The sequence below is a fragment of the Phyllopteryx taeniolatus genome, chromosome 20, assembly GCF_024500385.1.
Source record: "Phyllopteryx taeniolatus isolate TA_2022b chromosome 20, UOR_Ptae_1.2, whole genome shotgun sequence".
NCBI lineage: Eukaryota > Metazoa > Chordata > Actinopteri > Syngnathiformes > Syngnathidae > Phyllopteryx > Phyllopteryx taeniolatus.
The window spans coordinates 148503-162500 of NC_084521.1; the positions used below are offsets into that span (position 1 = coordinate 148503).

A 13998-nucleotide genomic window follows, 5' to 3' on the forward strand; every position below is an offset into this window, starting at 1 on the left:
TGGGGTTTTTGTCCTGGCCGTGGAACAGTGGACCAGGTGCATTGGAGTTCACCCAACTAGTCTACATGTGTTTTGTGGACTTGGAGTTCGACCGTGTCCCGCTGGGAGTCCTGTGGGGGGTGCTTCGGGAGTATGGGGTACCGAACCACCTGATACGGGCTGTTTGGTCCCAGTACAACCAGGGTCAGAGTTTGGTCTGCATTGCTGGCAGTAAGTCAGACTCGTTTCCGATAAGGGTTGGACTGCCCCAAGGCTGCCCTTTGTCACTGATTTTGTTCTTAACTTATATGGACAGAATTTCTAGGCGCAGCTGAGGCATACAGGGGGTCCAGTTTGGTGGCCTCAGTACTGCATCTTTGCTTTTTGCAGATGATGTGGTTCTGTTGGCTTCATCAAGCCGTGATCTCCAACTCTAACTGGAGTGGTTTGCAGCCAAGTGTGAAGCGGCTGGGATGAGTATCAGCACCTCGAAATCTGAGACCATGGTGTTCAGTCGGACAAGGGTGGAGTGCCCTCTCCGGGTTGGGGATGAGATCCTGCCCCAAGTGGAGGAGTTAAGTATCTTGGGGTCTTGTTCACAAGTGAGAGAAGAATGGAACGGGAGATTGATAGGCCAATCGGTGCAGGGTCTGGTGTGATGCGGAGTTTGTACCGGTCCGTTGTGGAGAAGAAGGAGCTAAGCCGAAAGGCGAAGCTCTCAATTTACCGGTCAATTTACGTTCCTACCCTCACCTTTGGTCACGAGCTGTGGGTCGTGCCCGAAAGAACAAGATCCCGGATACAAGCGGCCGAAATGAGTTTCGTGCGCAGGGTGTCTGGCCTCTCCCTTAGAGATAGGGTGAGACGCTCGGTCATCCGGGAGGGGCTCACAGTAGAGCTGCTGCTCCTCCGCATTGAGAGGAGCCAAATGAGGTGGCTCGGGCATCTGATTGGGATGCCTCCTGGACGCCTCCCTGGCGTCACCCACCAGGAGGAGACCCCGGGGACGACCCAGGACACGCTGGAGAGACTATGTCTCTCGGCTGGCCTGAGAATGCCTCGAGATCCCCTCGGAAGAGCTCAAGGAAGTGGCTGGGGAGAGGCAAGTCTGGGCTTCCCTCCTAAAGGTACTGCCCCCGCGACCGGTCCTCGGATAAGTGGAAGAAAATGCATGGATGGATGGATTTGATCGCTTATCACTCTTTTAACGTTGTCTATATGATAAAAGGACAATGATCAAAGTATTTATATGCTGTACTCAGTGTTTCCACAGTTACCTTGAAAAAGTAACTTAGTTACTTTACTGATTACTTGATCTTAAAAGTCACTTACTTTGCCCATTACTTGATTTTAAAAGAAACTAAGTTGGAAAAAAGTAACTTTTTAGTTACTTTCGGCAGGTGCCAAGTGGCAGGAATATCACTTATCCACAGTACAAGAAAAGCATTAGCTTTACCGTACCCATTACTTGGTAATGTACGCCATACAAGTTACAGAATTATGTCATCAACATGAAGCAATAACTTAAATATTAGTGTAGTTGAAGCCACATTAAATCAGCAACTTAGTGCAGAATTGACATGGCAACACAATACAGTAAGCACCTAAACGTAAACAAGCACACCATTCTCAGTGGTCCATGAAAGCAACTGTGTTGCGTGCCTTTGTGCGTGCATGTACGTAAACGTGAAAGTGAGTGACACACACACACACCATTGCTCCCACCACAGTAATTTTCGATGCGAAGAGCGAGAAAAGTTTTTTTCTTACTACGTGACTTCAGCTGTGCAGCCGCGTTCAACCAGCTCACAGACGAAGTTGAGAGTTCTCGCTTTTCTTTGTCAATATTATTTAAGCTAAGTATTGTAAGTTCTTCAGTGAGTCAGTCCTTACCCTCCATGACCGATTTATGATTGCGCACTCGGTATGAATAATTTACCCACAATGCATTATGCGTTTAACACGCCAGTAAAACTGTATTCTTAATGTGTAAATGAAAAAGTAACAACAATCAAATCCACGTTTTACTCAGGAGAATAAAAAAAAATAGTGTGGCGACAGTGAAATCTTGCATTTCTTTGAACTTTTATGGTACTGCACCATCACTGTGCATCCATCCATCCACTTCCCAATCGCTTTCTACTATTTGTTGGAAAAAAGGGTGGTTTTCGTGAAGTGCTTCTGCACATTTGGACTGCTCTTTGTTTGAATCACCAGCTACAAATTACTGTTTGGTGAAAGACAGTGATGATACAGAAGTACCTATTGTTGCATTGAAGAAGTAACTGTAATCTTATTACTTTTTTAGGGGAAAGTAACGCGTTACTTTGCTCGTTAGTCAAAATGGCGGATTTTGGGAGTTGACAAAGTAATGGATTACCGGCATCACTGACTGTACTATAGTTGTAGGAAACAGGAATAAATTAGGACAAAACAAGACTGGACGTTGAACACGAGAAACCTTAAAAGACTACATTACCCAGGGAACACATCGAACAATAACGTCATCATAACAGGAAGTAGGATCCGGGGCAGTAAACGGTGGCGTGAAGGAGGGCAGCACAGGAGGGAAATAATGAGTTGGCTGTAAAGCCGTTTCCTGTATCAGGAAAAAGATCAACTCCCGCAGCGCCCATGGGCGACGCCCAGGGACAACGTATTCGAATTTGGAACAGATAAATTTGTCGGGTAACACGGTGGTTCCACTTAATTTCTCTCGGCTGACCGTTCAACCTATGATGGAACGAGCGATGGAGCAGCTTAACGTACAGCTCAACCGACTGACCCGCTCCCTTCGTCGTGCCAGGACTGTGGAACTCCCCGAAGGTAACACACCATGACGATTTTGGCGTTGTTCGCCGTCAGTATACAGGTGAAGGTATCACCGCTCTTCATCCGTTTCTCTGACAGTGTATGAATACCAAATTCATGACATCCGACGCAGCTGTACTGTATCAAGAATTTTGCTTTGAGACACTATCATTGACAACCAAAAAACAGGAGGGGTTTCTGTTATTGTCATTTAAAAAACTTGTCTTTGTAAAAGCATATTTTTTAACTTATTGCACCTAACTCTATTGATAGTGTAAACTGTGAGATTGACGTATGTTGACATGTCTTTCCTCTAAAACCTTTTCCCCATTTCAGATTTTTTTGGGTTAACTCCTCAGTATATTAATTGATTATTCTTAATCATGTTCTGATTTCCTGGTATGATGCCAAAATGAGCAAAATAATGCTGTCAGCAGGAGTTGCCATAGTGCATGTCCTCTTGGATGTTGTTCAATTTGCCACATCTGGAATGTTGATCTTTTGAATACAAACTAGTTGAGACTAAAGCACCGTTGCAAGCCATTTGCCTCAATTGCTTCAAGGCGCGACGAGTCAACAATCTATTCTTTACAATAGATCAAATGATGAGTCAAATGTTATTGCCCCCCCCCCCCCCCCCAATGTCATCTTAATTTTCAGTCAGAAAGGTGCTATGTGAGACCAACCTCAATGCATTTGGCATATTGGTTGAATACACGTACTGTACACCATTGGTATCCAACCTTTATTTGTACCGTGAACCAGTTTCAGGTAAAGACATTTTGTTTGACCAACATTGAAACAAATAGAAAGAAATGATGGACTGGTGTCACAAAATATATATTTCAAAGTCAAACTACAGTGCCATCCAAAGTATTCACACCCCTTCATGTTTTCTTCATTTTGCTATGTTAAAGCTGATTTTAGTGTAGTTTTATTTTTAAAAAAATCTCCATTAAAAATATCCCATAATAACAAAGTAAAAACATTTTCAGACATTTGTGTACATTTCTAAATAAATGTAAACATTCAAACATAATGGGTACATAAGTATTCACACCCTTTGCTATGACACTCAAACTTAAGATCAGGTGGATATGATTTCCACTGATCAGCCATAAGATGCTTCTACAACTTGAATGTCCACCTGTGGTAAATTCAGTTGATTCAACATCATTTGGAATGACACACACCTGTCTATATAAGGTTTCATAGTTGGCAGTGCATATCAGAGCAGAAACCAAGCCATGAAGTCAAAGGAATTGTCTGCAGAACTCTGAGACCGCAAGGATACAAAATAATTTCAGCAGAATTGAAGGTTCCGAAAAGCACTGTGGTCTCGATTATTCGGAAATGGAAGAAGTTTGGAACACCTGGAGCCTCATGTACAAAAGGTGCGTACGCACAAAAACGTGGTGTACCTTCTTTTTCACTGCAAAGTTCAGATGTATCAAGAGTGAAATGACTGGAAATGTGCAGTGTCTCACGGCAACTTCATGGCTGGCGTACGCACGTTTCTACAGCTTTTGATGATTTGCCGACACTTAGAGGTGATGCTGGGAAACTCTTATAATAAATCTGCACGAGAGACGCATGAACAATTAGCACTGATGAACAATTAATACAAGATTAACAACAGAGTTCAACAATGTAAAACAGGCAAGGACTCAGAAATTATTTATGGTATTTGTTATGCTGACATGCTTCTATTTTAATTCAAAAGATTTATTACAAATACCATACATTTACGCATGAACATTTCTCTCATAGGGCTTAGTGTAGGTTACTGTATGAACACTTTTGTTGTGAGTTATAAAAATACATGGCATTTACCCTGGGTGTAATCAGTCACCCACATGTGAGAGTAGTGTCATGATTGCAGTGACTCTTTCCTCAAACGTGGCGAGGTCCTCTGTGCCGGTTCTTCCGCCTGTTTTGGCCACACTTTGGCGGTGGGCAACTGTCTTCCGCTTCACATCCACCTTAATGTCTGACCACTTCTTTTTTTAATTCGGCGTGTGTGCGCTGTTCCGACCCCACAGCATTGACAGCCGCATACACGCTGTCCCATTCACTCCTATTTCGCGTGTTGTTAACGCCGGAGAACAGCCGTGCAAAGGAGGATTTTCTTGCGCACCTCCACTTCATTGAGCAACTTCACATTCAGAAAAATAATTTTTCTTCAACACCTTGCTCTTTTTCCTTTATTTCTGATCATGCAGAGATCGGGATCTAAGGTGCAGGGTTAATTTAAACATGATTTGCATATTTAAATGTGGGCGTGGACAGGGGGGGGGGTCGGGTACTACAACGTGCGCTCAATTCTACGGTGATTGGGATGCATGAAGGAAATGTGCTTGGATTAATGCCTACGCACAGATTCATACATCTGGATTTGAGCGTACGCCTGGACGTTAGATCTGATCATCAGACCTCTTGGTCAGAGAGGCGAACAAGAACCCTATGGTCACTAAGGTGGAGCTCCAGTGTTCCCTTGTGGAGATAGAAGCATCCAGAAGGTCAACCATTGCTAACACACTCCACCAATCAGGCCTTTATGGTAGAGTGGCCAGATGGAAGCCACTTGTTACTAAAAGGCACATGGCAGCCTGCTTAGAGTTTGCCAAAAGGCACCTTAAGTATTCTTAGCACTGCAGAAACAAAATGATCTGTTCTGATGAAACCAAAATAGAACTTTTTGGCCTGAATTTCAAGCGTCATCTGGAGGAGAAGAGGCACTGCTCATCACCTGGCTAACACCATCCCTACTGTGAAGCATGGTGGTGGCAGCATCATGCTGTGGGGCTGTTTTTCTGCTGCAGGAATTGGGCCACGAGTCCGCATAAAGCAGGGGTGCTCAATGCGTCGATCGCGATTGGCCAGTCAACCGCGAAGGTAGTATTGGTAGATCGCATGACATCGCGTGACATAAAAAAAAAAAAAAGACGTCAGCCTATCATCCATCACGTCGCTTGACATATATAATCCATGACATCTGAATTTTTCTGACACTCCTGACAAACCTCGGCGCTAAAAGGTAACTGCAGATGCGCAAACAACGGCGCTGTGTCAAAACTAACAAGCTCGTCAGTGTGTTACCTCCAATTTTTATTTCTCGGTGTTTTCTCTTAAACTTAAGAACGGGTATAAAAATGAGTGGGGGAGCTGGACCAAAGTAAGAAGACAAAATCTTGCCACTTTCATACAGTATGGGAGGAGGAGTATTTTTTTCACGATGACATTTTCGAAATGCCTATGCCTCATCTGCCAGTCTGCCATCGCATTACCAAACAAGGGAAATGTGGAGCGGCATTTTAGGACTGTGCATGGAAAATACGACACTGACTTCCTGCCAAAAAGCGAGCTGAGAAAGAGAAAGGTGAAGGAACTAAAATCCCAGTTGTCCGGACAGCAGTTATTTTTCACACAATATACTTCAAAAGCGAAAGCCGCCACCAAAGCATTGTTCCGGGTGAGCCAGGTCATCGTTAAGAACAAGAAGTCCTTCCAAGAAGGAGAGATGGTAAACGGTTATTCCATGCACATCTGGAGATGGCTGAGTGCGACCACTCTGAGTTGTTGCTACACACTGACGTGAGATGGCTTAGTCGAGAGAAATTCTTGCAAAGATTTCGACAGCTCTGTCCGGAGATTAAGGAGTTTTTTTCCCGTGTAGCTGGACATGCAGAATACAAGCAACTAAATGACGGTCAGTGGCTGTTAGACTTGGCATTTTTAACCGATCGGACAAACATGTTGAATGGCCTTAATCTAGAGCTGCAAGGAAAAGATAAAACAGTGATCAATATGATCAGCTCAGTTAATGCTTTCAAACGAAAGATGTAACATCTCTCCTCAAAGCTGCAGCGTCATGATTTGCCAAACTTCCAGAACGTCAGAGCTGGAGATGCAAGGGAAGGCCTGTGTGCAACTTGACAGTGCACGCTACACAGAGCTGATTGACAATTGTCTGTCAGAGTTTGACAAACGCTTTCAAGACTTTTATTTGCTCGAGCCAGTCGCTGCATTCATGTGCTATCCTTTTCGGGAAGATGCTGAGGTTGATTCACTCTCATCAAAAATTGCAACACTGTTTCACCTGAACTCTTCTGGGGTGGAAGATGAGATTTTGACACTACAAGCTGACATTGAGCTGAAGTCCAGAGCTCATGGACAGTTTTGGAACTTACTCACAGAGCTAAAGTACCCCAACATGAGGAAATGTGCTACCTTTTTGACTGCATTGTTCGGCTCCACTTATTTATGTGAGTCAGCCTTTTCCCACATGAAGATCATTAAGTCCAAGTACTGTAACACCCTAACTGATGAACATTTGGAAGTGTGCTTGAGGCTGGCAGTCAGCAGCCACTACTACGCATCCCTGGTTGATTCACTTCAGTGCAAGTCATTGGACTAAACTCAGGTAATGACAAAAAATTTACATTGTTGTGTTGTGCAAGATTGGCTCATGGGGTGATGCAAGGTACATCAACATACATTGGTGCTGAGCTGTGTCGGTGGCACAGACTTTTAGCTCACTGGCAGCGCTCTGCGCTCTCAAACCGGAGACATGGTTGCGGCCCCCACCCCACCCAAAAAAAGGTAGATCGCGGGAGGTTGGCTGCTTGAAAAGTAGATCTTGGGCAAAAAAGTTCGGGCACCCCTGGCATAGAGGGTAAGATGAAAGCTGCCAAATTGAGAGAAATTCTTCAAGAGAACTTGCTTCGGAGTGCTCTGGAACTCAGACTGGGGCATCGATTCACCTTGCCGCACGACAATTACCCAAAGCACACAGCCAAGATAACAAAGGAGTGGCTTCAGGAGCAGCCTGTGAATGTCCTTGAGTGGCCCAGCCAGAGCCCGGACTTGAATCCAATCGAACGTCTCTGGAACGACCTAAGAATGGCTCTCCACCGACGCTGCCAATCCAACCTGACTGACCTTGAGAGGATCTGCAGAGAAGAATAGGAGAAAATGCCCCAAAACAGGTGTGCCAAGATTGTAGAGACATACCCAAGAAGACTTGAAGCTGTGATTGCTGTCAGTCGTGCTTCAACAAAATATTAAGCCAAGGGTGTGAATGCTTATGTACCTATGATGTTTAAATTTTCATTAAATTTGCACAACTGTCTGAAAATATGTTTTTACTTTGTTATAATGGGATATTTTATGTAGCGAAAACTATACTTAAAATCAGCATTAGAATAAGTCTGTAACACAGCAAAATGTGGAAAACGTGAAGGGGTGTGAATACTTTCCGGTGGCACTAGACCAATTTTTTCCCTTCAGTGTGGGCCAGAAGATCCACCACACGTCTAAAAAGAGATCTTGCGGCATTTGCTACGTTCAGTGCGCGGGAAGAGTCAAGAGTTGTGGCAGGACAACACGCCAGCTCACAGTGCCATGAGCATCCGACAGTTCCTGGCCAAGAAGAACAATTAATTCTGGAGCAAGGTCCCTACTTACAGACTTGGCTCCATATGACTTTTTCCTCGTTCTCAAGCTCAAGGGGGCCATTAAGGAGACCCTTTTTGAAAACATGAATGACATCAAGATGGCCATCATGACGGAACTGCGGAGGATCCTGGAGGAATCCTTCCAGGAGTGCATGAAGGTGTGGCAGAGAAGGCTGAGAGTGCGTTGGAAACAAGGGGAATGACTTAAAAGGGGCAAAAACTTGTAGTTTGTATTTGAAACATCTTTGTGATGCACACTGGACTCCAAAACATCAGTTTAAAAAAGCAGTGGAATGAAAACCGAGAAAACAACTCCAAAGAAAAAGTGAGAAAAATGGTGATGTGTTAAATACCGTAATTTCTCGTGTATAATGCGCTTTTTTTCCTTTCCAAAAAAACTGTCAATAGTGTGGATTATACATGGGTATAGGGGGAAATGGAAAAATCTTTCACATTTTATAAATGTATGCCGCCATCTAGTGGTTATAAAAAGCTGTACACTTTCACTCCAAAATGGACTGATGACTGAACAACAACCATCATTAATTTATTTATGGTTATGTTTTGTTAAATGATAATGCTTTTCTGAAATGCTTGACCGTTTGCCTGTGTGCATGTTCTCCCGGTGTCTGCTTGGGTTTTCTCCAGGTAATCCAGTTTCCTCCCATATCCCAAAAACATGCATAGTAGAATCAGAATCAGAATCATCTTTATTTGCCAAGTATGTCCAAAACACACAAGGAATTTGTCTCCGGTAGTTGGAGCCGCTCTAGTACAACAGACAGTCAATTTACAGAACACTTTGGAGACATAAAGACATTGACAAAAAACAATTGTGCAAAAAGATGCAGAGTCCTCTAGCACTTAGAGCAGTTCGAATGGCTAATATCGCAATGACCATTGTGCAAAGGGCACTGAGACTTCAAGGAGTGTATGCGGTTTAAAGTGACGATTAGTGGGATAATCTGGGACAATGGTTGTGCAAATGTTACAGATACTCCTCAATCAGTGTGCAAATGGAGCAGATGCTACTCTGGCATGAGTGGCCAGTATATGCAAATAGTGCAGCACGGCGAGACAACTACAGTGAGTGCACGAGTAATACATTATTGGCCCCACAGAAATGTGACAACGAACTCAAGTCAAAAAATTGCCAGCTTGTTGTAATGGAATTATAAGTTAGCTGTTTAAGAAGTTGATTGCAAGAGGGAAGAAGCTGTTGGAATGTCTACTAGTTCTAGTTTGCATTGATCGGTAGCGCCTACCTGAGGGAAGGAGCTGGAAGAGCTGGTGACCGGGGTGGGGAGGGTCCGAGAGGATTTTGCATGCCCTTGTCTTAGTTCTGGCAGCGTGCAAGTCCTCAAGGGTGGGTAGGGGGGTACCGACAATCCTTTCAGCAGTTTTGATTGTCCGTTGCAGTCGGAGTTTGTCCTTTTTTGTAGCAGCACCAAACCAGACTGTGATGGAAGAACACAGTACTGATTCAATGACTGCTGTGTAGAACTGCCACAACAGCTCCGGTGGCAGGCCGTGCTTTCTCAGAAGCCGCAGGAAGTACATCCTCTGCTGGGCCTTTTTGAGGACGGAGTTGATGTTGGTCGCCCACTTCAGGTCCTGGGAGATTGTAATTCCCAGGAACTTGAAGGTCTCGACGGTTGACACAAGGCAGCTGGACAACGTGAGGGGCAGCTGTGGCGAAGGATGCCTCCTGAAGTCCACGATCATCTCTACAGTCTTGGGCGTGTTCAGCTCCAGGTTGTGTCGGCCGCACCACAGCTCCAGCCGCTCCGCTTCCTGTCGATATGCAGACTCGTCACCGTCCTTGATGAGGCCGATGACAGTGGTGTCATCTGCAAACTTCAGGAGTTTGACAGTCGGGTTCGCTGAGGTGCAGTCATTCGTGTAGAGAGAGAAGAGCAGCGGAGAGAGGACACAACCTTGGGGCGCCCCAGTGCTGATGCTGCGTGTGGATGAGGTGGCCTCCCCCAGCCTGACCTGCTGTGTCCTGCCCGTCAGAAAGCTGTAAATCCACTGGCAGATGGCAGGTGAGACGCTGAGCTGGAGAAGCTTGGATGAAAGGAGTTCAGGGATGATGGTGTTGAACGCTGAGCTGAAGTCGACGAACAGGATCCTCGCGTAGGTCCCTGCACTGTCGAGGTGTTCTAGGATGAAGTGCAGTCCCATGTTGACTGCATCATCCGCAGATCTGTTCGCTTGGTAGGCAAACTGCAGGGGGTCCAGCAGGGGACCTGTGACACTCTTGAGGTGGTCCAGCACAAGATGTTCAAAGGACTTCATGACCACAGATGTCAAAGCGACAGGCCTGTAGACATTCAGACCCGAGATTGCAGGTTTCTTGGGGACTGGGATGATGGTGGAGCGTTTGAAACAGGATGGAACTTCGCACAGTTCCAGAGATCTGTTGAAGATCTGAGTGAAGACTGGAGCGAGCTGGTCCGCGCAGACTTTGCGGCAGGATGGGGACACGTGGTCCGGGCCTGCCGCTTTGTTAATCTTTTGTTGTTTGAAGATGCGTCTCACATCCTGTTCATGGATGGTTAACGCAGAGGTCAGAGGTGTGATTGTGGTCGCGGGTGCGGCCGGGTTGGTGTGTGGTGTGAAACTGTCCTTTTCAAATCTGCAGTAGAAGGTATTCAAGTCGTTGGCTAGTGTGCTATTGTTCTCAGCTTGGGGGGATCGTCGCTTGTAATTAGTCAGCGATTGGAATGCATGCCAGACTGATTTAGAGTCGTTTGCGCTAAACTGTTTTTCCAACTTTGCTGTATAGATCCTCTTTGCAATGTTAATTTCTTTGGTCAGCTGGTTTCTAGCTCGATTATACAGGGCCCTGTCCCCGCTCTGATATGCGTCCTCCTTAGCTTGGCGAAGTTGCTTAAGTTTAGCAGTGAACCACGGCTTATTGTTGTTGAATGTGCGAAATGATTTTGTTGGTACACAGACCTCTTCACAGAAACTGATATAGGATGTGACAGTGTCCGTATATTCATCCAGGCTGCCAGTTGAGTTTTCAAAGACACTCCAGTCTGTGCAGTCTAAACAGCTTTGAAGTTCCATCTTGGCTTCATTTGTCCACTTTTTGACAGTTTTCACTGTAGGCTTCGCACATTTAAGTTCTTGCCTGTACGTCGGTATTAAGTGAATTAAGCAGTGATTAGACGAGCCCAAGGCTGCACGAGGTATAGCACGGTATGCATTTTTTACCGTAGTGTAGCAGTGGTCTAAAGTATTATTTTCCCTGGTAGGACAGTCGATGTACTGCTTGTATTTGGGGAGTTCGTGGTTGAGTTTAGCTTTGTTAAAGTCCCCGAGAATAATGAGGGGTGAGTCGGGGTGTTTTTTTTCAATTTCGTTGACTTGGTCGGCGAGCGTTAGCGATGCGGCGTTCGTGTTAGCTTGAGGCGGAATATAGACTCCAGCCAGTATGAATGATGCGAACTCACGTGGCGAGTAGAATGGTTTACAGTTTAAGAATAGCGACTCCAAATGCGGGCTGCAGTGTGTGCTGAGCACCGTGACGTCCGTACACCATTTTTCGTTGATATAGAGGCATATCTCGCCGCCCTTTGTTTTCCCCGATGATTCCATGTCGCGGTCCGCTCGATGAATGTGGAAACCGGGAAGCATAACGCCGCCATCAGGTACAGCGTCGCAGAGCCAGGTCTCCGTGAAGCACATGGCCGCGGAGATTGAAGACTTAGGTTAATTGAAGACTTTCAATTGCCTGTAGGTGGGAATGTATGTGCGAATGGTTGTTTGTCTGTATGTGTCCTGTGATTGGCTGGCGACCAGTTCCGCCTCCTGCCCAGAGTTAGCTCCAGCACGCCCGTGACCCTTGTGAAGATAAGCGGTACTGAAAATGGATGGATGAGTTTTCCTATTGTAAACAATACATTGTGCACCCACTCAGTGCAGTGCTTTTATTCATTGGGTACAGAGTCAAGACACTCAAAAAATTGACCTTTTTGCTGAACTTCTATAAGAAGTGGTTTTCCTTTTGTTTTCGGGTGGATTTGTATTCTTCTCAAACTCCACAATTTCCGGAGTTGTCTCTGAAGAGGAGTGTAGCCTGTATCCAGGTTGGAGCCCTCCAAGCTGGACTTCTGTGTGGCGCGCACCCGTGCAGTTGTCCCATGCTGTCGATGCTCTCAATCTCCTGTTGTTAACACAGTCTCGTGGGCATCAAATGCAGAGTTTCCCTAACAGCACAGCAGAATCCACTGCATACAACACTGACTTTGGTCACAGAGCCTAGTGAGCTGCGGACTCTGGGGTTAAGTCCCAGTGGCTAACGCTAACTTGTCCTAACTTGTCTGCAGAAGGTAGTCAGCAGTTTGAAGCCATTTCATTCTTCCAGTTCCCACAGTCGTGTGCACACAACTTCTCGTAAAACAGGCAGTCAATGGCTGACTCTTCGCTTTTTTGGTGGTACTGGCCTTTAAGTCACTGTACGAATTGAGCACTGTTGCGTAATTGTTTAAAAAAAAAAAAAAAAAAAAAAGTTAAACTAGCGGTACAAAAGAAAAATTGCTACCGTGCTATTTTTTACGTCAAAATACCTCGGTACGGTACTGTTATCAGTATTTGGTGCAACACTAGTAACAGGAGTTATCAAAAAGTTCCAGGTGCCCACAAGCAGCAACACTAATTTTAGCCGACATTGTTCTGCTCAACAACTCCAGTAATTGGCTGTCGCGATGCAGCATCACATGAATTTGTGGCTTCAGTTGAAAATTTCCAACTCAAGCGAGTTGGTGAAGAAGCGAATTTTCACGTTCACCCGACTCTCGTCTTCCCAAGTGCGTCTTTCACGTTGTGCGGCACGGATATGCGCCTATTCGTGCATTTGCATTGATTTTATATGTAATCATGTCACACGAATAGTTTAATTCGCATCTGGTGTGCATACCATTAGTGGGATTGCTGGTATTGTCTCTTAAATGGAGCTTTCTTTTTATTGGAAGTTGTAGCCTCTTTTTCTGTTTCATTATTTGGCATGTTCCCTTTTTTGCAGAAGCTGTCCAAACATGTTTGCTAGCTTGTGGGCTTTCTTTTTTTACTGTATCTCGTGGCTGAGATGAGCGTGTTGACAGAGACACAAGTGGATGTACCTGATTTTCTTATTTCAGACACCTATGATCAATGTTTTTTGTTCAGTCTCTCTGTTTGGCCCTGTACCAAATGGCCTGGGGGTTGGTACCGGTCCACGGGCCAGTGGTTGGGGACCCTACGGTCTCATCCATGGTGTAAATATTTGGAAGAGTGACATTTGCTTGGCTATGATTTAAAGTGACATGTACAATTCTCTCCTCTTTGTTCTCCCATCCACAGACAATGAAACTGCAGTGTACACACTTATGCCAATGGTCATGGCTGACCAACACAGGTAAGTATTAAACCAAATATTATAAAATCCTTGTACAATTTATTATTGTGTGTGTATATTTACTGGATGGCAACATTGTACAATTCACCCAAAGCAACTCTCACCCCAAATGGGGTCACATAACAAAGTTTCATTTTACAAATAGGAACTAGACCAGGATGCCCTCTCTGGCCCCTGCTATTTCTCACCATTTATCGAACCACTGGGAATAGCAATTATAAGACGACTACTATTAACGGTATCAGTACTCCTGTGTCAGAACACAAAATTAATCTTGTGATAGTGTAGATAAAGCGCGATATAAGTGCTGTCCATTTACCATTCACACAGATGATATCCTTCATTTAC

The 13998-nt window shown here is 45.0% G+C and overlaps 1 protein-coding gene across 10 annotated transcripts in view; it reads left to right on the plus strand.

Moving 5' to 3' along the window:
* Nucleotides 1–2185: 2185 nt before the first annotated feature.
* hace1 (HECT domain and ankyrin repeat containing E3 ubiquitin protein ligase 1) overlaps nt 2186–13998 on the plus strand; it is a 100497-nt gene continuing 88684 nt past the window's right edge. The window contains exons 1-2 of one of the 10 annotated variants that reach the window (XM_061758505.1): nt 2186–2805; nt 13596–13650. In XM_061758505.1, coding sequence (XP_061614489.1) covers nt 2715–2805; nt 13596–13650 — 146 coding nt within the window. In that variant the 5' untranslated portion in view covers nt 2186–2714. The remainder of the gene's footprint in view (nt 2806–13595; nt 13651–13998) is intronic. The other 9 variants (XM_061758513.1, XM_061758507.1, XM_061758511.1 and 6 more) reach the window with 9 other exon arrangements.